Source organism: Macaca nemestrina, chromosome 3 (assembly GCF_043159975.1).
Source record: "Macaca nemestrina isolate mMacNem1 chromosome 3, mMacNem.hap1, whole genome shotgun sequence".
NCBI lineage: Eukaryota > Metazoa > Chordata > Mammalia > Primates > Cercopithecidae > Macaca > Macaca nemestrina.
Window position 1 is genome coordinate 74274895 of NC_092127.1, and position 25931 is coordinate 74300825.

At 35.1% G+C, this 25931-nt stretch overlaps 1 protein-coding gene across 1 annotated transcript in view; it reads left to right on the forward strand.

Moving 5' to 3' along the window:
- Nucleotides 1–25931, forward strand: part of LOC105486211 (N-deacetylase and N-sulfotransferase 4) — a 291093-nt gene that overhangs the window by 246192 nt on the left and 18970 nt on the right. Inside the window, exons 7-10 of the mRNA XM_011748923.3 lie at nt 53–235; nt 17434–17530; nt 21944–22067; nt 23974–24148. Of these exons, the coding sequence (XP_011747225.2) occupies nt 53–235; nt 17434–17530; nt 21944–22067; nt 23974–24148 (579 nt within the window). The remainder of the gene's footprint in view (nt 1–52; nt 236–17433; nt 17531–21943; nt 22068–23973; nt 24149–25931) is intronic.

Sequence of the window (25931 nt, forward strand, 5' to 3'; positions counted from 1 at the left end):
TTTTGAGCTTAAGCATATGATATTTTTGTGGTCATTTTTATTTATCTTTCAGATCAGCATTTTCATGACCCATTTATCAAACTATGGAAATGACCGCCTAGGGTTGTATACCTTTGTGAACTTGGCCAACTTTGTGCAGAGCTGGACCAACCTGAAATTGCAAACTCTGCCTCCAGTGCAGCTGGCCCACAAGTATTTTGAGCTCTTCCCTGAGCAGAAAGACCCTCTATGGCAGGTAACATTTAACATTCTCTCCTGGGGTGGAAGGAAAGAAACTAGCAATTTGTGAATGTATAATTTGTGTTAAGAACTCTGCTGGACATATTAAAACTGGAATTTAACTGCAAATCCTCTTTTATACAATAGTTTTATTCTCTTCCTCAACAATTTTTGCTTATTTTATAAATTGCATTTTTTGCTTGCTTTTCTGGGTGTTTGGTTGGTTGCTTGGTTGGTTTAAAATTTTTGCTTTGAAGATGTTGTTTTATTGTTGGTGTCTCCTCCAAGCTAATCATTTTAATTTGCATGCAGTGTGAGCACTAACTAGCAGTAAAATGGTTAGACAGTAGATATCTAGAGAAATAAAAACCTAGAGCCACGGGAATCTAAGACTTATAATTAGACTTTGATATGTATATGTACAACATTGTGTATATAAGAAAGGAAAAGCAATTTTACCTTGTATCCATATAGAGTTAATCTCTCAAGCCTATCTTCTCTTTTCTTTAAATGTAACAAATATTTCACTAACAGTAGAACTACTGAAAAAGAGAATTGTCAGGGTTAGGATTGTTTTTACTAATAATTCAACTTCATATGGGGCCACTTAGCCTGGATGCATCAAATGTAAACTATCTGCTTCTTGGCAGTTATCTAGGACAATGTTGCCTCCCATTTTCTTGCCTCTTTATGCATCAGATTACATCGACCCACAAAATCAATAGGCTGGCTGCAGAGAGCAGATCAGATAATCCCCTGCCAAGCAGTCGGTTGAGAAAGTAGCATCACCATTAATGAGAAATTACTGTGAAACAGACTTTTTGTCATCCTCTTTCCCTCTCTTCAAGACTATTTGTTTCTCTTTGTTTCATAAATCATATTACATGCCACTCTCTGTCTACACTGTCAGAAATGCATCCAACACATGTTCATTGTCTATCTGTTATGTGTAAGGTAAGGCTAGATGTTCTAGGGCATGCAAAGAACAAAATACATTTTTTCTTAAAGCCAGTGGAGAGATTTCTCATTATTCACTATCATATGTTTCAAATGTGTTTTAAAACTGATTGCTATCATATGTCATATTATATTCTGATAATTTATTAAGCAGCTTTTTACTATTTGTGTTTACATTGAACTACACATTCTATTTACCATTCCAATAAGTTACTTGACCATCTACCATTTGATATGCAATTTAGAAAGACAGATAAATAGATAGAAGCATAATTATTATGAGCATATATCCACACACAAAATAGAATTGTATAAAGACAAAGCATGTGTCCCACAAATGGTGGTTATTCAAAAGATCTCACACACTTTTATGAAATTGATAAATTATTGATGGTAAATCAATTCTTTTGTCACAAATGTTTATATAAAATATATCTATAATATTTATGGTACAGTAATAGTAAAAATCAGACAAATTAACAAAGATTTTAGACAGCTTACATAGAAAGAATCCTTCAATGGCCTCCAGCTCCATCTGTACTCTTCCTCTATCTGTAGAAAAAGGAAAAAGTTTTTTTTAAATGATGAACTGAATTTCTTGATATTGTTTGAACTTTTTAAGATAATTGTATTTATTAATATGTTTGGATATCAGTGACACTTTTCTTAAAAAATAAATATAATCAAAGATATGCCAGCTCCAATATGATTTGGAAAACATGATGATTCTAAGTATTGATTGAAGGTTTGTTAAATATGGAATACAGTGCTGGTAGATTAGGGGTGTAAATGGAAATCAGAAATTAAAGTATGGGATTATTCTTTCAGAAATCATATCATTCTTGGAAGATATAAGAAATATATATTTATATATAATTTGCCAGTGCTGATAATTTTAATTTCACATGATATCATAGGGGTAAGTTCCTTGGAAGTTCATCATAACAGAGAGAATAGCTCAGAAAAGATAACGTAGAGTTTGCAAATTTTCATCATTGCTGTTGTTTATATACGTTTAGGAATTTTTATACAATTTATCAAAATATAGTTTTCTATAAGAGTACTTAAATGATACATAAGCAAATGTTTTCCTACTGAAAGACTCCCTTTGCTATTATGTGAATTATATTATTTATATGGTTACTTTTCACTGAAACTTTAAAGTTACAAACATTTTTGTTAACTAAAAATCATATATTCTCAAATATATTTAAGAAGAAAAACAAGGAATAGAAAATAGAGTAGTTAAGTTAAAGAGAGAATTATTCAGATACATGAGATTTTGAGAACAGTTGACTTACTGCAGCAAATCCAATAAACTTCGCCAAACACATCGTGTCAAAAAATCTTCAAGCTGTGAAGTAACAATAAAGTGCATAATACTGAGTTTGTTTCCCTGGTGATTATCTCTTCTTTTCATATTCATATCTATAATAGGCCATTTAAAATAGGCATTGTCACCCTTTTCTCTATAAAATATGAACTTAGTTTTATTTTACTTAGCATCAATTGGTAGGTTTTTTTATGGCCCATTCATCACAATGCTAGAGAGCTAGAATAGATAAATATAGTGTGTTTCTGTTATTGTTACAAAGTGTCAAATAAAACATTAAAGTGCTTTTTTGTATTTACCAGTGTGACTTCTTACTCAGTATATTTCATGTTTAAAACTAAGTCAACCATTATCTTTCTTTAGATTTTTCAATTCACACATTCTTGTTACCACAAATAAAAGAAAAAGTGAAAAATAATAATATTCACATCTATTTAATTTCCTTTGGTTCCTCGTGTAAATTTTCATTAGCACCAACTACCGTATATGTGAAGCTGCTTTGTCACCTAATTAAAAACTGCAATATGAATATCTGTCAATGGGTAGCCTGATAAGTACGGCACAAAATGCATTTGTGTTCATCTCTCACTGAAAGTTGATTCTTGCAAAGGTGATTAATATGGGAATGTGTACTGAGGACACATATGAAATGCAATTCCCAGACTGTATCCTTGTCAGTTTAGTCCTTAGTGTGTAAGATTCTTAAAATTGTACTCACTGGTGTCTATTAATTCATGTCCCTTATTATTTTGGTAGAATAATCACTATTATTTTGGTGAAAGAATAAGGTTTCTTTCTTTTTTGTTTTTGTTTTTTATTTATTTATTTTTTGCTTTTTTTTTTTTCCTATAATTCCCATTATAGGAACCAAAACCACAATATGGAGGAAGTTACAAGGTCAGATTCTTACACATGAACTAATCGATGCTTTTAAGCTCTCAAACTGTCAGGTTCGCTCAGTTCCAGTCTTCACTCCATCACTCCAGAGTCTCACTATCAACAAACATGCCAAACATGATGTGGAGTCCTGCTTTTCTGTGTGACCAGGAGAATGCTCAAAGAGCTGAAGTTTTCTCTCTCCATGCCAATGTCTCCAGGGTTAAAGAAGTGGGAAAGTAAATCACAGAGCACTAATCTTAGATGGTTAATCACTTTGCTGATTCTAGCTGTCAAGACATCCAGCCCCAGCTTAGAAATGATGAAATTTGAATAACTGTGACATAAACAAATCTTAAGATCTAGTGACTTACACACTATAGGTTTTATTAGTATGTGTCTGTTGAAGCAATGAAGGAATGCTGACATAGAGAATTAAAGACTGTAAGAGCAGAATGAGAAATTAGGGACATCTAGCTCAACCTATTCATTGTAGAGAGAAAATGGATGACACACAGTGAAGTGAAATGCCTTGTTCTAAGTCACATGGCTTATTAGGAACAAGTCAGGACAAAAGCCTAGGCTTTCTGACTCCTCCTCCAGGGTAACTTCAACCAAAAGATGATGGTTTTACAATTGAAAAAGCAAATATACTATTATCATCAAATCTCTATGTCGAATGAAATGTCAGGGATAACTCCTTCCTTTAGAAGGAGCTGACAGTTAGTCAACCTATGCTTTTGAAGTACCTACATAATCAAAAGAAAGTTCTTGCCTTCATGGAACTTATAAGCCACAATAACTGCTTGTTATGTGAACAAAATAGTGTTACAATTTTGTCTTGATATTTATTTCTCTTTTTACCACCTTGTAACTTATTTATAATTATATTACTGCACTTACCACAAGGTATTGCCTGTCATATACCTGTTCCTGCAAACCTTGAAGAATGAGACATTTTTGGTTCATATTTGCACCCTGGAACCTAGCATAGTACAATAGCCACTGTCTTCAAAATATCATTAAAGAATAACCAAAAGCAAAGGGCTGTGTGTACAAAGAACAATAAAAGTGGTACATCTGTTTCTCAGATAGTAAGTTGCGATGTAATGGTAAGTAACCTATAGAAGCAGGTACAAGTCAGTGGGGGAAGCTTTGAATGCTGCCAGTGTAATTTGAATTTGGTAGGCAATTAGGTACAACAAGCTCTAGGCTCTGAAGTTGAGAGTGAAGTGACTTTAAAAAATGTTGGTCAATGAAGATTACACCAGAAGCCTTTTCTCAGGACAGGGAAGAATAGGGAGGTGCTGAAGATAGGACAATATCTACCTATGAGAAAGGGAAGCCCAGAAGAGCTTCATGGTTGTGAAAAGCAAGACCTTCGAAGTAGGAGTGAGTGAGACTGAGAATAACGAAAGAGTGATCTGTGACTAATTACCCCCATTGCTGAGGAATAGGAGTTCTGTAATAGCACTTTTCACTTTAATTCATTCATCTTTTAGTCTTTTCAGTGAAATTAAGTCAGTATAGTTTTTATCACATCACAGATGAGAGAGGACAGATTTCATTATTATCTTAAATATTTTTTCCTAATCAAAATTTAAATTTATATTTTGCCATGTTATCTTTTCCTTCCTAACTTAACAATAGTAAGTTCTATAGCTTTCAGGAATATCTCCTCCACCAAAGATGGCAATAATTTCTCATGATTTTGATTCTTTAATTTATACTGAAGCCACATTTTGATTGTATGAGGCTGTCAGACACTCTGACATCCAAAAATGATGACTTAAGTCTTGGATTGTTTTCCCTGGTAATCAATTGCAAACATGTTCTTGTCAAGTATCAAATTCCCCACACAAACCACTTATTGAGGTTCAGTCATAAAAAAATTACTTGCAGATAGCTCCCTTAAAAATAAAATAAAGCGACAATACTTTCTAAATTAAAATCATCATAAAATATATTTGAGCTTAAAAATCCAAGTATAATAATGAAAAAGGAAACTGAATTTTTTGTTTGTGCCTTACAGAAACATTTGATAAATTCAATGTCATATATGAGTGAATAGTACTATATTAGAACAACTGATTCATAAGAGTTTAAAAATATAGTTCATTTTATTGAGTTGGCTTTCTTTTCCCTGCCAGGATATTCATTAAAACATAAATAATAACATAAGGGATTACATTCAAAAGTACACACTCATTAGTTTAAAGAAAGAACTGGCCGGGTGCAGCAGCTCACTCCTGTAAACCTAGCACTTTGGGAGACTGAGGCAGGCAGATCACAAAGTCAGGAGTTCGAGACTAACCTGGCCAATATGGTCAAATTCTGTGTCTACTAAAACTACAAAAATTAGCCAGGCCTGGTGGCGTGTGCTTGCGGTCCCAGCTACTTGGGAGGCTGAGGCAGGAGAATCACTTGAATCCGGGAGGTGGAGGTTGCGGTGAGCCGAGATCGCGCCATTGCACTCCAGCCTGGGTGATGGAGTGAGACTCCTTCTCAAAAGGAAAGGAAAAAAAAAAAAAAAAGATAGAACTACAGAAAGTAAACATGCCACCTTCCCTTGGGGTCAATTTTACTATGAGACTACTTCATGGGAAAATACCAGTAGTATTAACTTATTTAAATAAACATGAGTATAATATGGTGAAGAATAGATAGACATTTAGGATAAATTGGAAACACTTTGTGTCTAAAGCAGCACTCTTGAAGCTGTCACTCTAGACAGACACAGAACCACACTCTCCTTTCCATCCAGTCCTACCCCCAGAGGTTGGCATTATAAACCTCTGTAATTCAGGGTACTTGGTAGAAAAGTTTGAGAAATCAGTCTATTAAGTGCTACAGGAGTTCTGTAACGAGTGCGTTTATTATAGATCAGTGTACTCACACGACGAACGCTTTCCCAAGAAGTTGAGGGACTGCATGGATTTTACATGGAGAACAAGGAGAGTCCAAGCCTTCATAAAGATGTCTCTCAGTTTTTCCATAAAGATTTGTCGATTGGAGCACTGAGAATAAGCGCCCTTAATCTATTACACTTCCTCATCAATGTACCTGGATTATGTTAGGCTTAAATGATATTGAAAGACAAAACTTGAAAGTCACCACCCTGTACAATACAACTTGGAAAAGGCATTTTACAGACATACACAGGGCAAGACTCAATAACCAGAAAAAATTTAGAAACAACACAGCCCAATTGTAAAGGAAAAATATGTTTTAAAAGATGCCTTTTATAGCATTCTTCTTTAAACAGTCGAGAATAGCAAAAGGGAAATGAAAAGCAAACCAATGGCCTCTGAAATGTTTGTAATTAGTAAAATAATCCTTCTATCATGAGCACTGCACATTTTTAAAGTTTCATATATTAAGGTCTAGAAATGTCCTAGTTATCTAGAATAGGCACATGACCTGGATGGGATAATCAATCTTGAATTGATAATTCCATGGTGTCCTTGCCAGTGAAGGATGTGGAGAATAGTAAGCAAAGCAAATTTTTAGTAGCAAAAAGGCAATGTAGACTTTGAGTAACTAGATATAATAAGAACAAAAGTTATTTTAACGTATTCTATAAAAATATGGAATTATAATAAGGTAAATGATATGACATTCTTTCAATCCATGTTCTTTTTAGCTTGATTGCAAATTTGCAGTTTTTACTTATTTGGAGGGAAATATCCAAGGATGCTTCTGCCCTTGTAAGGAACATAATTTCATCAGATTTTACTGCCCTTTCCAAGTCTTGTTCATTGCTTCAGGAAATCTTCTGCCTGCTTGTTTATGTTTACTTAAATGTAAATTTGCCTTATATATTCTACATACAAAAACCACGTGCATCGCCTGTACCTGTGTGACAGCTGAGCTACATGCATTTTCACTGGACTGGCACTGTAACCATAGACTGCCTAAAGCAATTGCAACTGAATTTCTTTTTTGAAGTTTAAATATATCTACAGTGCTAGATACTTAAACCAGTAAATATCTATTGCAGTTTCATTTATACAGGGAACAATCAGATTGCAGAATGAAAAGGGAAATAATTGCTTTCTAATTTTCTGACTTAAAAATTAAAACAACAGAAATAGAGCAAAGTAAGAAAGTGCAATTAAATGCTTAGCTTTTTTGGGAGAAGATCCTTTACCCTTCATAATCATTGTCAAAAACTTCACATGTACATGTGTGCGTGCATACACACACATAATTTAATTGCAGAGACAATGCCAGATTTGGATTCTAAATCTGAAACTACCTTGCTGTGTGACCTTCAGCAGGGCCTAAATAAAACACCTTGCATCTCAGCTTTCTCAGCTATCAAGAAGGGATAATAAAATCTGTCTTGCCAGGTTGCTTTGAAGATTAGAAATAATCTACGTCAATCAAGTGCCTGGAACATAGAAGGTGATCAATAAAAGTTAGACATTATGTTTGCTGGTATTCAGATTTTCATACAGTATGAGAAAAGTCAGAGTAAGAAAAGTCTGAACAAACATTTCCAGAAAATAGAAAATACAAACATCCATTAATAAAATTTTGATTAACAGACAAAAGGAAAAATATGCCAAGAAGAGAGGTGAAAACAGAAATGGGCATCTGGAAATCCCTAAAATAGCATAATATAGAAGGAGTGTAGTTACAAAGAAAGACAATCCGCCTAGATTGAGGAACACACCGATAGGAGAACCTGAAGTAATGTAAATTAAGTTGTTAGTAATAAAAAATTTGGAACAGCATGTATTGTAACAGCTTAGCATCCCAACTTTCTGGGAAAGTATAAATAGATATTAACTAGTGTCATCCTCTTCCCCCCAAAAATATGCTTATCCATATTCTCTCTGTGTGTTGGAGACAACGACAACTCTTTTCAAGTCTTACATTAAATCTGCTTATTTCTGTGAACATTTTATTTCACCTGTTTTGCAAGCAGAAATCAGAATGCCAAAGACATGTGCACTGCAATAGAGAAGATAAGTGGCCGAGCGGAACATATAGAACCGAGAAAGATCTCACAAATAAGACTTTGACTTTCAACAGCGGCACTGAATAATCAATTAGTCCACTCTTCTGCCTTTGCTAAGCATAAAGAAATCTTCATTTGAGCAAATGAAGTGAACACCTACTCTGAGATTTTCTCTGCTGGGTTATATGTGGGGAAATTCAGGAAGTATAGGTTGAGAACCACCTTCCTATTGCTTTGTATCTAAAAATGCAGTTCAGAAATGAAGTTATTTATAAATCAAGTAGTTATATAACAATATGAGAGAAATAATGTTTAAGTTCTAAAGTGATGGTGTATTCACTAACTAGCTTCTGGGATTGCCATGAAAGAAAGCACTGGGGATTGTGTATGGTTTGTTGTAGGAGTTTTAGATGCTAAATGTCTATACAGTTAACATTATGTTTGTTTTCAAACATATATCAAAATTAGTCTATGTCGATTCCTAAATGTTTACTGTGCCTGTCCTAAGTCAGTCATTCTACAAATATTCACTCAGCATTTCTTAAGTATTGGGTTGTAGCAATAAAGAAGACAGAGGCCTCACCTTCAGAGAACTTACATTCTAGTTGAGAGAGAATTATTATAAACTATAACTATACTTATTTAGATAAAATTACTACAAACATATACACAAAGAAAATAATTTTAGGTACTGACATGTAACAAAGAAAATATGACAGGAAACTCAGAAAGAGACAAGAGTGGGAAGAAGCTTTGACTATTATCATCAGGGAAGGCCACTTTTCATGCGTTGATATTTGTGTTGAGATCTGAATGGTAAGCGGTGCTGAAACTATTGGCTTTATGAGTTACAGGAACCAGGTAGCAAGTATACACAGATTTGTGTTAAATTAGAATTATATAATGGTCTTCGGGTCATCTAGTAAGGCAACCTATATCCTCAAGTCGGCTAAGGATACTCCAAGCTATTTCTCTACAAAGTAACTCACAGATGCCAGAAGTCTAGTGATCTGACTATGTCAAGTAAAACTTATTCTATGGACAGACAGCCACACATGGTGCTGGTACATTCTGATAATGGACTAAGAAGTCTGCTCTGAAGATGAACACCTGTAGCAAAGCAATCCATCAGTGAGATTTACTCTTTCTCTTGCTCCAATTGCCTAACTAATCTTGCCTAAATAATCCGGACAATAAGAAAAGAAGGGCAAATGTGGAATCAAATAATAATTACTCTTATATACAGCATTATTTAACCATTTTAAATAACATATAATGCTGTCAACAACCATATGAGATAAATATTATCAATAATTATGTTATAAATAAGGAACTGAGATCCAGAGAATTTGGGAAAATTGCTTAATGCACAGGCAGTCTCCCTCATGAGCTCAAGCTCTTAATGACTGCACTACGCTACCCCTCTAAAATAAATAGGGAAGGTTTATGGTAGATATTAGCTTAAGCTAGAAATGTAGTCAAAGTTTTGGGGAAAAATATGAGCATCACATGGAGAAATAATTCAATGATTAGGGTACAAACATGAGAATTTCTACAGTGGTGAATACAGTATAACTGAAGCATTAAGTTGATGTTGGCAATTATTAACCCAGAATAGTGCTACTCAAAATGTGGTCCATGAATAGCCTGTTTGGATTATGTTGTTGCTGATTCACCATGAGACAAGAAGCTGGTGCCAGAGTAGAAATCAACTATATCACTAAGCACACCAGTTGCTTTCCTTGAAATTTTGTTTTTATCTTGTAACAGAATGTTCTTTTTGAAACAAGCAGTGCATTGATTCACATTCTTGCACAAGCTCTTTCTCATAGACAAGTACTTTGAAACACAATGAGCTAGCGTTTAGGTGATGTTGCTGCAATTATGCCATTCAAAATACATTGGCTAAATAAGATGAAAATGTATTTCTCACTCATGTAACTGTCCAGAAGTAAGCAGGTAATCTAGGAGCTGCAGACAGTTCCACTCCACATGATCACCCAGGGCCTCAGACTGATAGGCTCTTCAATATATGGCTTCCACTTGAGGTCAGTTACATGCTACAATCTATCCCTTTTACAACTGGTGGTAAGTTGGAAGGGAGAAATCCAGGGAGTGTGGCTTTATCTTTGAGGGTACTTCATATTATTTTGGCTCACTCTCCATTGGACTGAAATTAATATGAAGAAAGCTACATTGAAGAAAGAGTGTGACATATACTCTCTAGCTGGGAATCTGTATAATAAGCTAAATAGGGGATGTTTCATTGTCGATTGAAGAAATAAAGAATAGATAGTTCAGCCTTCTGTTCCACAGTGAAAAATATGGTTAGCTGCACTAAAACTATACCATATGGAGTATATGAGATGGAACACTGAATAAAAAGATGGCAGAAAATGGAGATACCAGTTAAAACAAAATTTCAGTTATGTAAATTAAATAAGGAATGTCAAGTTTACTGGCTTGTAATTAATTCCTTTTATCACAGTTTCCATAGATGCATTTGTAGAAAAATCCAGGATCTGTAACCTAATTTTTTCCAAGGTAAATTCTAACATAATATGGTTGTCACTATACATTACTGGTCCTTTTATATTGTACTTCAGCCTTGTTCCAATGAGAGCAGGGATAGAAATGTATTTGAGTCAAGAGTATCTTTTAATTTATGAGTATGAATATGAATAGCCATTGTCATAGGTAGTGTTCTCTAGAAGCAGAATGTGAGATAGAGATGCCATTGCAAATGATTTAAGAAATGCTTTCAGGAAAAACCTACAAGGGAAAATGTGGAACTGAAAAGAAGGGAAAAGAGCTGAGCAAGGATGTCATCTCTGGTAAAGCCTAGCCTTACCTGATCTGCAGGGAGCAAACTAGTCACAGGCAAATTGTCTCACCTTGAGGCAAGCAGGTCAGTCTTCTGTACCCCTGCATCCACTGGAGGTGGGCCATCCCCCGAGAGTGAGAGGGGATGCAGAGCTTCATTTGCAGTCAGGTGGCTTCTATTAACCAGAGAGAATTCTTAATCCCCCAGCTGGGGACAATAGCAGCTGGCAAAGTTCAGATAAGGAGTGGAGAGTTTGCACTAGTTTGAAAAGAGGATGCTTTCAGAGAAAAGAGCATCCACCACACTCTATTCTACAATGCACAATTTCATTTGTTATGTTCAGTCCATCCAGACACATTTTTTCTCATGATTCTATAAACTTCATGCCTGGGGAAATTTATAAGAGGAGAATTATTGTGAGAAACTATAACACAATTGCTGCTTTTGGTCCCAAAGGTGAAATCGGTGATTATTTTCTCCCATTTTGTCTCCTTTTCTGTATTTCCCCACCTTTGGCTAGCATTTCTGCTAGCCTAGAAGAAATACTGGGTAGGTCAGATAGTCTTAGGAATGGAGGAAGTAGCAGCAGTGGTAGTATGTCTCACTAACTCTCCTCTTGTAAATTTCTTTAGGAGAAAGGCTGCATTTAGATAAAGATAAGGAGTACACTGTGGTAGTCTGTTCTGGCACCCCCATGTGGCACTTACCAGACAGTGATTGTCGTACTTTCCCATTTACAGTTATAACTGGATATGAAAGTACCAACAAGCATGATGTAGGTGAATCATGCCCTTTTCATTATCAAAGCATCCAATATAATCAATGTTTCACTAATTGGCAGGATAATGCTATTTTTGAGATTTGAAAGTATTTGCTGTTACTGTCAGCTCAGATATTCAGCAGTGGCTGTAACTACAACAGACACAGGAGAAAGAGGTCCATGCATGGCTTTCACCTGTGCTGCCATGGTTATTCTATTCATGAGCCATTTGCATTAGCTCTGGGTTAGTTGACAACAGAGGTTAGGCAACATGTAGGAATGTTGTAACCTGGCTGAATCATACTGCTCTCCTGGTTGTCAATGCCTCTTCTACATAAAATGCTCTCTGGTGTACATTAATGTATAATGCAAAGATTATCACACATTTTGAACACTATCATAGGTCCATCCACATGCCTCTTTCTTAGAACTTCCTATCTTAATTTTCCTAGCTTGTTCCTTCAAGTTGTCTGGCCTGTCCATTCTATGCCATTTATTCATCTCTGCTCATTAGTCTGTCATATCCTTACCTTTGGCTATGAGTCTATCAACAAAAAAGCAGATGACTAGGTACACTGCCCACAACTCTGACAACTGAGAGTTCCATTACCTAGCAATTTTTAGAAACACCTCTGAATGGAACTGTAGTGCCACCAAAGTCCATTTTTGTCTTCTACTAACATAGAAGTACCAACATACGGCAAACCAAGCCTGGGTTTCTCCTCTTTATCAGCAGCTTATAGGAACCCTTCATGAAACTAAAAATGAGCTGATGGAGAAGCATCAGTGCAACAGTGACAGGTGACATAGAGTCATGGGCCACTGATTTGTAAGTGGCCCCTGGATCAGCCTTTCCCATCTTCAAATGAATTGTTGCTGGACATACCTGAACTTATTATTTGATGGGTCTATCACTATTCAGTTCATGGTGGGTAGTTATGGCCACTTGATCACATTAATGACTCATGACAAACACTCTCTTCCATAGCACTCTCTTCTTGTATACAGCAGTATACAAGAGTTGTGGTTTGCAAAATATGATTCAGATAGTATGCTTTGCTACAGAACCTTAGAAGTGTACATTGTGATTCTTTTCAAGTACTTGCCAGATATTCCACATGGCATCCATTTATATCACTGATGCCATAGTATCATGAATCTTCTGGCATATAAAGCCCAAGTGTGAGGGTGGCTTGTACTTCAGCCTTACCTACTGCATACCCCTTTCTTGCTCTAGGCTCCATCCTAAACTTGAAGCTATCTATATCACTCAATAAATGCACGGAAAAATATTTCCTAGCACTGTGCTACCTCTTAGCAGTAGGAGTTGCAATGTACAACTTACACTTTGTGCTATGAACAGGATGTCCCAGTGTGCTCAAGATGTCCGGACCCCTGAAAGCTTAAAAGGTGGCAGGCTCCTAAAACTTTGTATGTTTGTCTTCCATCCTCTGAGGTGCATGTGTTTTATGAAGGCAGCCAGAGTAATTGCCACTTATTTGTCAGGTCCAAATACTATGTCATCAATATAGTGGGCCAGTGTTAGGTTCTACAGAACGCCAGGGTGATACCGGTCCCTTTAGTCTACATAGTGATACTGGGAAGAATCAGCCTAAGCATTTCTTAATGGATCCCCTATTTTAATTGGATAAAATTATATTCTGTGCTAGAATAAAATGATATTGAGAAGTCTATGATTTTGCTGCACCTATATTTGACAAAATGGTTAAAAGAATCATAATTAGAGAAAACTCACTTGACAAGTGTTATATTTAAAAGTATTTGTCAAAGAAAAACACTCTTAACAGAAAATAATTGTGAAAATACCTGGTCTCTAATATTTAGATATTTTAATATTTAAAAATTAGAATTGAAAATTAGCTTACCGTCCAGGCACAGTGGCTCATGCTCATCCCAGTACTTTGCGAGGCCGAGGCCAGAGAATCACTTGAGGCCAGGAGTTCCAGACCAGCCTCAGCAACATGGGAAAACCCCATCTCTACTAAAAAAATTTAAAAATTAGCCAGGCATGGTGGTGCATGCCTGTAGTCTCAGATACTCCGGAGGGTGAGGCACGAGAATCGCTTGAACCTGAGAAGAGAAGGTTGCAGTGAGTCAAGATGGCACCACTGCACTCCAGCCTGGGTGACAGAGCAAGACTGCATCGAAAACAAAAAAAAAGAAGGGAAGGGAAGGGAAGGAGCTTATCTCAACTCTCTCTCCAGTTAAAAATACAGTGGCTTACAGAGAAGAGTAATTTGAGTGTCCGCATTTTCACATTTATTAACTATGAAATGCAGCTTTGAGAAGGATTGCAGACAATTTTATAGAAAAGCAAAACATAATAATATATTGAAAACAATCATTCTTCAGAAGAACTTTGGCAACATAGTATTAAAGAAAGATGTATCTAAAGAATTGATCAATACCACCAATGGCACTCTTCACAGAAACACAAAAAATAATCCTAAAATTAACATGGAACCACAATGGACCCAGAATAGCCAAAGCCATCTTAAGCAAAAAGTACAAAATAGGAAGAATCACATTACTTTACTTCAAATTATGCTACAGAGCTGTAGGAACCAAAATGCATGGTACTGGCATGCAAATAGACACATAGACCAATGAAACGGAATAGAGAATCCAGAAATAAACCCATACTTCTACAGTGAGCTCATTTTCACCAAAGATGCCAAGAACATACACTGGGGAAAAGATAGATTCTTCAGTAACCAGTACTGGAAAAACTGGATAGCCATATGCAGAAGAATGAAACTAGACCCCTATCTCTTGCCATACACAAAATAAAATTAAAATGGATTAAAGACTTACAACTAAGATCTCAAACTATAAAACTACTAATACAAAACATTGGGGAAACTCTCCAAGATATTGGTCTGGGCAAAGATTTCTTAAGCAATATCCCACAAGTCCATGCCAAAGCAAATATGGGCAAATGGGATCACATCAAGTTGAAAGGCTGCACAGCAAAGGAAACAATAAAGTTTAGAGACAACCCAAAGATTGTGGTAAAATATTTGCAATGACCCATCTGACAACGGATTTTTAACCAGAATACATAAGGGACTCAAACAACTCTACAGGAAAAAAAAAAAAAAATCTAATAATCTGATTTAAAAATGGGCAAAGGATCTAAATAGACATTTCTCAAAAGAAGACATACAAATGGCAAATTAGTATATGAAAAGGTTCTCAACATCATTGATCATCAGGGAAATGCAAATCAAAACTACAATGAGATATCGTCTCACCCCGCTTAAAACATATCTTATCCAAAAGACAAGTAATAACAAATGCTGGTTAAGATGTAGAGAAAAGGGAACACTTGGAAACTGTTGGTGGGAATGTAAATTAGTACAGCCACTATGGAGAACAGATGTAAATTAGTACATCAGTTAGTAAATTAGTACAAGAGAACTAAAGTAAATTAGTACAGCCTCTATGGAGGTTCCGCACAAAACTAAAAATAGAATACCATGTGATTCAGCAATCTAACAGCATGGTCAGTAAAAATATTGTAAAAAGGAAAGGAAATTGGTTGGGCATGGTGGCTCACGCCTGTAATCCCAGCACTTTGGAGGCTGAGGTGGGTGGATCACAAGGTTAGGAGATCGAGACCATCCTGGCTAACACAGTGAAACCCTGTGTTTACTAAAAATACAAAAAATTAGCCAGGCATGGTGACACATGCCTGTGGTCCCAGCTACTCGGGAGGCTGAGGTAGGAGAATTGCTTGAACCTTGCAGTGAGCTGAGATTTCGCCATTGCACTGCAGCCTTGGCAACAAGAACAAAACTTTGTGTCAAAAAAAAAAAAAAGAAGAAGAAAAGGAAAAAGAAAGGAAATCAGTATATTGAAGAGATATCTGCACTCCCATGTTTATTTCAGCACTATTCACAATAGTCAAGATTTGGAAGCAACTTAAGTATCCATCAACAGAGAAATGAATGAAGGGAATGTGGTACTTTTACACAATGGAGTACCATTCAGCCATGAAAAAGAATGAGATTCTGTCATTTTCAACACTGGATGAAACCTGAGGATATTACATTAAGTGAAATAACCCAGGCACAAAAAGGCAACCTTCACATGTTCTCATGCTTTTGTGAAAGCTAAAAATTAAAACAATTGAACTTATGGAGATCGCGTGTACAATGATGGCTACCAGGGACTGGAAAGGAAAGTGGAGGTGGTGGGAATGGAGATTGTCAATGGATGCAAAAATATAGTTAGATAGAATGAATAAAATCTAGTATTTAATAGCACAACAAGGTGACTAGTCAACAATAATTTATTTTACATTTAAAATAACCAAAAGCATAAAATTAGAACATTTGTAATACAAGAAATAATAAATGCTTGAGGTAATGGATACCCTATTTACCCTGATGTGATAATTATGTATTGTATGCATGTATCAAAATATCTCATGTATTTCATATATATATATATACACCCACTATGTAGCCACAAAATTAAAAATTACGTGAAAAAGGAACTGACTAAAGTACAGAAATATGCAGAAATATGAACTATAAATGCTTTCTTGTTTCATTGTTAATATTGGGATAATAAATATAAAAATAGAATGTTTTAATTTCCAATGTGTATGTTTTTAAAAAATACTTTTACTTGTGACAATCATCTTGAATATTATTATCGTTTAGGTCACCAATATAATAAAACCAATATGGCAGTCAATAAATATTTCAAAAATTTTATTTTTTTAATTTTAAAAACCCTTTTAATTCTCAAAAGTGTAATGATTTTGATAATAAATTAGAGTCAGCCAGATAGAATGAAATAAAAACTGGCAATGGAATTGTAGGTTAGATGGGCATAATATTGGACTAGTGGATACATTGGGTATGTTGAGTATGAAATTTCCTCACTATATCTATACAAAAATCATACATTTGCAATATAAAAACTTAAGTTCAGAGCTCAGGAGGGAGGTAGAGGCTGGATACTGATCTAGAAGCTATCAGCTTAGAAGATGTGACCAAACTATAGGAGTATCTGAATCAAAACATGAAATGAAATGAAAAAGAAAAGTTGGCCAAGTCTGGAATTCAAGGATAACATTTCAGCCTCTAGGAAGAAAAAATAGGAGTGATTAGGGAGAACACAGTAATATGAGTAACTATGATGAAACCAGGTTAAGTCAAGTCCTCTGATATATGGACATAAAACATAAACCAAGAAATAGAGTAGTAGCACAGGGATTAGAGCCTTGCCAAACACTGAAAGATGATAACACCAGGAGCGACTTGAGGTCGAGTCCCAGCCTTGAGATAAGGAAGGTGCCAATAACTTTATTTTTAAAAGACTTGGAAATCAGAGAACCAGAGTGAGGTCTAACTTCAAGCTCTAAGGTATTAGGCAACAATTCGATTCCATCTTTTGAACAATTTTTAGAGAACAGAGCCAGATAGTGATTACTCTGTAAGGTCACTTATTCTTCCTTCTTGCAGAATCCATGTGATGATAAACGACACAAAGACATCTGGTCCAGAGAGAAAACTTGTGACCACTTACCAAAATTTCTAGTAATTGGTCCACAAAAAACAGGTAAAAGGAGCCAATTGTGCTACTTATATCCTTTTTAAAAATATTTTATGAGATATATTGTTATATGGAGTTATCAGATTAGATTTTTCTTTGTGAAATATTTAGCTATCCATGCAAGTTTACTATTCGAACTGCTTTTCATCTCCATGAATCACATTTATACCGTGAACCTCAAGAGGATCTTAATGTTGCCCACTAATTAGTCTTAAACACTAAATTCTTTATGAATTTTTAAACTGTTCAATATACATGTCAAATTTGGAAAACTTTGAACTTATATGTCACAGTTGTACTTCATCTTTAAATTTTTACTTTTCTGGCTTTATTTAATTAATTTCTATAGCAATTTATAAAAACATGTTTTGGCTTGATTCAAACTATTTTATCTGGTACATCAGCCTCTGAATTGATTTTTGTTCAGAGCCACTGCCATGATTACTTTCAAATATTTTACATGTGTGATTTTTAAAAAAAAAAAAATCATTAGGTATTAGCATGGTATGGACTTACTTTCTGAAACACTTGAAGTTCATCAAGTATTTTTTCCTTGGTATTTTCTCATGCACTGAAGGACAACTGCATAAGAATGCAGTAAAAGAGAATGAAAGTATTTCACCAACGAGATGACACTTTCAATTAGAATATTTTATACTTTCTTCAGTATGTGACAGTTTTATACACTTTGCTCATGTCCTGATTAATTAAAGTTTTTATTGAGTTGCTGTATTTTGAATTCACCACTTTGACTAGAAGAAGCATTTTCATCAGTGAGTGCACAAACCATAACAGAAAACAGTCTCAATAAATAAGCCTGGCCCAGATGAAGATATTTGTAATACAAGTAAGTAGATCATTTTAAAAGTTGTGGGCAAAATTTCCAGACTATTAAATATTGGTTGTTGAAATCTTTTCTTCTTCTAGGAATATAAATTGTATTACAACAGTAAGTTAACACATGTGCAGGGAGGGGAAAGAGCAACATATATTTTCAGATAGATCACTTTTGTTGTTGCTTAAAATGTACATTAATTTTCTACCAACTCCCTTACAGCATTGCTAACTCTGGAGTGACTACTAAAGATATAAAACAACCCTGTGTTGTAAAATTGTGTTAAAAATCTAATAGAAAGACATATCCCTTATCATTCATCATTGATGTTATTATATTTTAGTTCTGTGAGAAAATTACAGCTTAGTAACTATAAATCTATTTTTCCTTCTTGTTGTTTGCATTCATAAAGACATTAAACTATACCTTTAGATTTTCATATTTGACCTACCAGTATGGAAATGATAAAGCTTTTAACTGGTTTTGGCTTTCCTAAGACAAACAAACAAATCAGATGTTAAAACAAAGGAATCAGATGGTAATAATCTTTCATAGGCTATGAAAATATTATTCTAATATAAAAATGGTTATAGTATTCTTAAAATCCAATTGTAGAAGTCTGAAGTCATAGTTTGTTGTTCTTATTGCTTCAGTTGGCAAAACACCCAGTGCAGTCAGAGACTATAAATTCACTGCAGCGGAGGGTTCACAATTAAATGCTGTCAATCTGCCCTTAGATGCACAGTTGTCTTTCTATGACTTAAACGTGGCACATGCGTCTCTTACAATAAGCATGAGGTATAAAAGTGGTTCCCAAATTGCTATTTACTCAGTTGTTATGAGGTGAGAATGGAAAGACGTGATATTTCACTTTGCCATTGCTGAATCCTAGAAGAGATAGATTCCTGTGGGCTGAAATTGGGTCAGGGAATGAGGAAATGGAGAAGAGAAACAGGCAGAGATGATAGACATAGACTCAGAGACTTTAGACTTAAGAGACTCAAAGTTCAAATCATAGTCCCTTGTGAGCCCTTGAACAGATATTCATCCTTCATCATTCAGAGTCAAATTCTGGTATTGTCAATGCAGAAGAGGATTCTAATAGGGTTACATTTAGCACAACAATTATAAGAGCATAATTCATTGGCCTTGGATCTTTCAGAAGATCAATGTTCACATTGTCAATATTAATGTCTCATGATTTGTCTGGCTTATCTCGGTACATCAGAAATAAGGAGTTGATTGTATACAAAATAGAATAGTTTCTATTAGTATAGGATTTTTTTCTCTTCTTCCGTGAAATATTTATATTAAAGAAATTGATATAAAATGAAATGAGGTAAAATAAATTGATAAAAAATGAATGTCAAGGATAGATGAAAATTTAGGTGATAAGTTTTTAAATGTACTTTTTGAGGTAGTGGGCCCAGATTTTATGACTGATTATATGAATATCAAGCCACATTTTTTCTATTTCTATTTGAGAGTGCTTTCTCTCTCCTCCTTATCAGATGCCTCTTGATGTCCCTCAACATCCTGGAGGCATGAAGGTATAGAGTTCAGAACATAAAGGCTTTGACTTTCTGTAGGCCAGGGGAGATCTGGGTACAATTCTGTGACCATCAGGGTAATTAAACATTTCTACTTACTACCGAGTGAGGCTATAAAGTATCTATATTTAGATAATCAACAACAACTAAAGAATATTTTTTATATGTGACCTGCATTCATCTACATTTAATACCTTCAGAATATTAAACTATCAGTTTTCTCATTTGTCTTGTGTGTCTCAAATCTCTCTTTCTCTCCACGCACCCCCCCATGAAAGTGTTATCTTAAAAAGTACTTAAAAAGAACACTTCTGGATTTCATGTTTCCTTCCAGCTTCTACTCTATTGCTAATTCATTTCCCTAGAACATTTTTTGGTTTTGCTCTTCTCATATTTTCTCCTTTTTAAACTCCTGTTATATTTAGGAGTAAACCAGATGAGCTTTTGAGGATGCCCCTCATCCCTCATAACTATTAAATCTGTATTTTTCAGTGTGGTTGAGAGATTTCTCCTGTCTAAACTTTAGGATTCTAATTTAGTTCTTAACCAGTTCTGTCTCCTTCATTCTTTTAATCGAGTTTGTATAATTCAATTTCATACTTGTTATTCCTTAAAAGTCTTTTAAAATTGGTAATTACATCTCCCTAGGGCATTTATTAATTTTGCCATCTTATTTCACAGAGTCATTCATTATAGGTGTTTTAACATGTCTTCCATCAAGGTGGTTGGTCCCCATGGATCTGTTGTTACGTTCTTTCCTTTAGCTACTCATTAATTCTTAGTGGCCATGTAAAGCTGTGAGGATCTAAAAGGGCGACAATGTCATTAATACTCAAAGCGCAGTAGCCTTTGCTCATATGAGCTTAAGGTATATGTGAACAAAATGCCAATTACCTGCTGGCCTTCTCTACTTCCAGATTCCAGTTGCAATGATAGTTGTTCTGCCAGCCCACCTATGTAGCTTGTCTGCAGCTCTGCAGATATCTAACATCTAACATAAGGGCTAGGACATCTAACAAATGCTGCTCACTCCAATGTATCACAGAACACTTTACCTTTTCAAGAAGAAAAGTCTTGATTTATGAGAGTTATGATGACCCAGTCACTTCATGAGTTCTTTCTGCTATAACCACCAGTCTCTGGCCTGGCTCTGAGGGAAATAAGGTTCAGAGATTACATTTGAGACTTCTGCAATGTGCACACAGGTGGTTTCTATCAGCTAGTCTGTTCCATCTAGTGCTCCAATTATCAGACTTGATTGTCATATTTTCCAGAGAAGTCATTGAAGCAGCCATCTTTTGAGAGTCTTGCCTTCTTCTTTCAACCTTACTGTGTAACACTTATGTTTTAAGGAACAGTATTACAGTACATTTCCTCCCAGAATCTGTCACTGATTTCCCAAGTCTAAATCACCCATTTTCTCATATATTGGAAATATACTCTGGTCTTCTCTCATTATGGCACCTGTCACACTACATCACAATTACTTGTGTACTTGTCCAAGTCCACACATGGACTTTAAGTTCATTGAGGGTAGCAAATGTGTTTTCTTAATCAAGAGTTACTTCCAGATCATACACAGAGTAGCATGTCAACTTCTGTTGAATAGTTTGATTTCATTCATCTGAATTTCAATGCTAATTGAAGACCCACCAGTTAAGGTACTGTGCTTAACGATAAAGTTGGAGACAGAGGGATCCATGCCCTTCATGCTTTAGCCACTCACCTGACTCCAGGAGGAAAGTTGAGCTGCATGACTTCCACAGTGCCACACTACTGCATTATCATTCTGCTTCACTATGGCCATGTGTTAATATTAAATCAGGCATTTTGATAAACAGAATCATGTCAGACTAATAATAGAACACTTAGATTGTGACTGCATGGAATGCACCTAATAGATTTTAAGGAAATCATTTTGACACCGGAAATAGTTGATTATTTTAATATTCCTTTTTGAGCAAAAATATGCTAAAATAATATTTTGTCTCTTATTGCCATATAACTTTTTACCTTCTTTTTTTTTTGTAATAGGAACAACTGCACTTTATTTATTTCTTCTAATGCATCCTTCAATCATCAGCAATCTCCCTAGTCCAAAGACATTTGAGGAAGTTCAGTTCTTTAATGGCAACAACTATCACAAGGGATTAGACTGGTAAGAAAAGTAACGAAAAATAAATTCCATTATTAACACATGCTCAATCACTGCAGAGCAATTACAGATGTATGTGTGGCATCTGCATAATTACAGGATAAATTTGTTATGCTCAATTCTACCACAGTGAATTAGAAATTAATTTATAATGATGATATGTTTAATCAGTGTTGCCTATAATGTGATTTGGACAGTGCAATAATGATAATATTTTTCTGCTAAATTAATATGATTGAATAAAGAACATTATGGGATATATTTCATCAGAATTATTCATAAGGGTATTTAAAATTCTTTTTAAGCATAGCATTATTTAACTGTGCCTAATTTTTTTTCTGAACACATAATTTGTTTTCACAACAATGTTTGAGGCAACAAATAAATCAGTAGTTTGTTTTATTTTATAATTCGTGACATGTATCTTCATTAACCACATAAACCTATAAGTTTTGTTATAATATAGACTGATACTTGTCATGAAAATAATAACAGCACAGTTTCAAAACCATATCAATTCTAGTCACACACGTACATAAAATAAATATTAAGTAACGTGGTAAATTATGAAAAAAACAAAATCACAGTATTTCCCCTAAACTAAAATAGAATAAACCTGATATTAGAAATGATTTTCACTCTGGTGATTTTTTCTAGCTCTATCCCAATTTTTCAAGAAAACGTGGTCCTGAATTTAATTTCTAGTTCACAGGTAAATAAAGCAAATCTCACCTGAGGAAAATTCCCCTCAATGCACACATCTGCAGCATGTAAGTTTGTGTGTCATCATCATGCATGAACTTGTTTGCAATGAAAGACACATTTTTTTAAGGTACAGCTAGGATCAGGGTTGGGCAGGTGCAATACCGGTGAGCAGATCAAGTTTGCCATTGTGGTTAGAGATGTGTCAGCTCTGCATCTAGGAGATTATATCCTACCTTACTTTAAAAAGACTAAATAACCTTTGGAATTGCATGCAGGTTATTAAAAGCAGAACGGCAATTTTCTCTGATCTGTGAGCCCAAATGGAACACAAATTGTTTAGCAGGAATATAGATGAGACTCTTCACCACTCCGCATTTGGGAAACATAATAACAAATGTCAAAGAGGGAAATAAGTGTCTTATATGAATTCTTAATTGCTCTCATTATTTATTTCTAGAACATTTGAGGGTGAGAGAAGTGATGAGCTGTAAGGAGGGTTACACACATAATTAAAGACTTGTACTGAATTAACCTCAGAACATATTGATTCCATAATCCGCACGCAGAGGAGCATTCTGACAGCATATGGAGGAGGGAACCTACTGAGGCACCACAGGATCAACTGGCAGGAAATAGCCCCTTAATTACTCTAGATAGACTATACTGTGTTCACATTGCTACATATACTACAAATTATGAAGAAATTCAGAAGGAAGAGAACCGCCATGCCCTAAAATGGTTGGTATTTTATAGCTATTCAGACTTACACATCTTTCTGTCTTGTGAACTTTAATCTCACTGAAGAATTTCTGCATTCAAATTTGCAAACATAAATTTACTATTTTTTAATATCAACTAAACAGTATAGTGTAATTTGCTGTTTGCCACGGGCAAATGGTATTTCTTGAATTGGCTTTTTATAGCACAGAAGATCAGCCCAAATGTATAGTACTTTTCCTTTGACCCTTATTGGCCTACGTATTTCACCTCACTCCTCCCCACGCCCAAAATGGGTCGTTAGAACAGGAATATTTTGGGTTGTCTTCACATTCAATGTGTATATAATGTTTATTATTTAAACTGTAACAGCATAATAATCAGAAATAGCTATAAATGAATGTTAAAATGTTCCAATTATTTCACATTCAGAGTATGGCAAGAAAAATTATTTTCAGATTAATTAGTTGTCTTTCTCTGCCTTCAGGTATATGGACTTTTTCCCTACACCATCCAATACTACAAGTGACTTTCTGTTTGAAAAGAGTGCTAATTACTTCCATTCGGAGGAAGCTCCCAAACGAGCTGCATCTCTTGTCCCCAAAGCCAAGATCATCGCCATCCTTATTGACCCCTCAGACAGGGCATACTCTTGGTACCAGGTATGGTCAGTAAAAAAATCTGCTAAAAGCATTTTGTTATAGCTTAAATGGAGGCAGTGACAAATAACCAGAATAGAACCCAAACATATGAAAAGTCAAGTATAAGAATTTCTGAACCCCAACCCCCCACCAAAAAAATATGAGAAATAAGGACTTTCAGGCATAAAATAATTATTTAAAAATCACACATCATCAAAGAATTAATAGATTTCCTAAGCTATAGAAACATGTAGAATGTTGATTTATCAAAAGTTAACAAATTTAAAAGTCAGTATCTAGAGTAACAAATAAAAGGTAAATGGCATAGTGCCTTTATTTTGTAAAAGTTTCCTCCAAGTTAATAAATAAATAAAATATCACAGTAGAAAAATGAGCAAAATGAACAAAAGGCACAGCTAAACAATCACACATACACAAAAAACTGTCCAACAATTTATGTGAAAAATAATCAACCCAATTGGAGACCAGGTCTCACTCTATTACCCAGGCTGGCGTGCACTGGCATGATCATAGCTCACTGCAGCCTCTACCTCCTGGACTGAAGTGATCCTCCTGCCTCAGCCTCCCAAGTAACTGAGACTACAGGCACACACCACCACACCTGCCTATTTGTTTTGTTTTTTTTTTAGAGATGGGGTTTCACCATGTTGCCCAGGCTGGTCTTGAACTCCCGGGCTGAAGCAATCCACCAACCTCAGCCTCCCAAAATATTGGAACTACAGGCATGAGCCACCAAGTCCAGCCCATTCTTTTTTAATATCTTGACAACAATTGTGATGTTTTTCTATGCTGGCAAGAGAGTGATTACAAAGGTTCTCAAGTGTTCCAATAGAAGGTACACTTGGGATATTTTCTGAAAATTCATTTGGTAGTAGTTCCATAAAAGGGTATAAAGATCTTTCAGTGATGTGATTCCCCTTCTGTAATAGATCATAAGGGAAACTTCAAAAGGATGGACAAATATTTAGGAACATTGCAGTACTATCTACAAAAATAATAACAAGAGGAAAGTGTCCATCAATATAGATTTGTGTCATATTAAAGTGGAATATTCTGCAGTAACATTTAACTATGGTTTTAATTAACAAAATAGTAATTAAAAGTTGTTTGTCTAATATGTAGATATTAAATAATCCTGATGATATGTAATTAAACATTATCTAAATACTGTGAGGAAGTATGTAGAGGTGCTCTGAAAGCATGGTGTAAGAAAATAAACTTAAGACCTAAAACTGAAGGACAAGTACATATTCCCTGAGTGAGAATAGAAGGAAGGTGGAGTAGAGGATATAGTATATGTTAAATACATTGGATATAAAGAATCATGGCACATTTAAAAAGCTAAAAGAATTTCATGTGGCTTGTGGGAAAATCCTAGGTAGAGACCTATAGGACTCAAAGCTGAGAGGCAAACTAGGGCTAGAACCATTTGGCTGCTGCCATTTGGTGAGCAACTGAAAGCCTTTGAAAAACGGTAGCCAATGTGTGACTACCAGATTTTCTCTTACAATACATAGAATTATCTGCTATTTGAAGAAACTGGAATAGGACAAATGACTCTTTGGAAAAATCACACTTGAGTCTATTGCAATAGACCTACTGAGATATGGAAGTGGCGTAGACAAAAATGTTAAGTAGAAGCTGAATGAAGAATAAGTATTCAGAGATATTTAAACATTAAAACCAAGAGAATTTGGTGAGAACATAGTGTCAGGGATGAAACAAATTTCCAATCTGGGCACCTAGATGATGGCCACACATTCCCATGAAAAAAGAATCATTG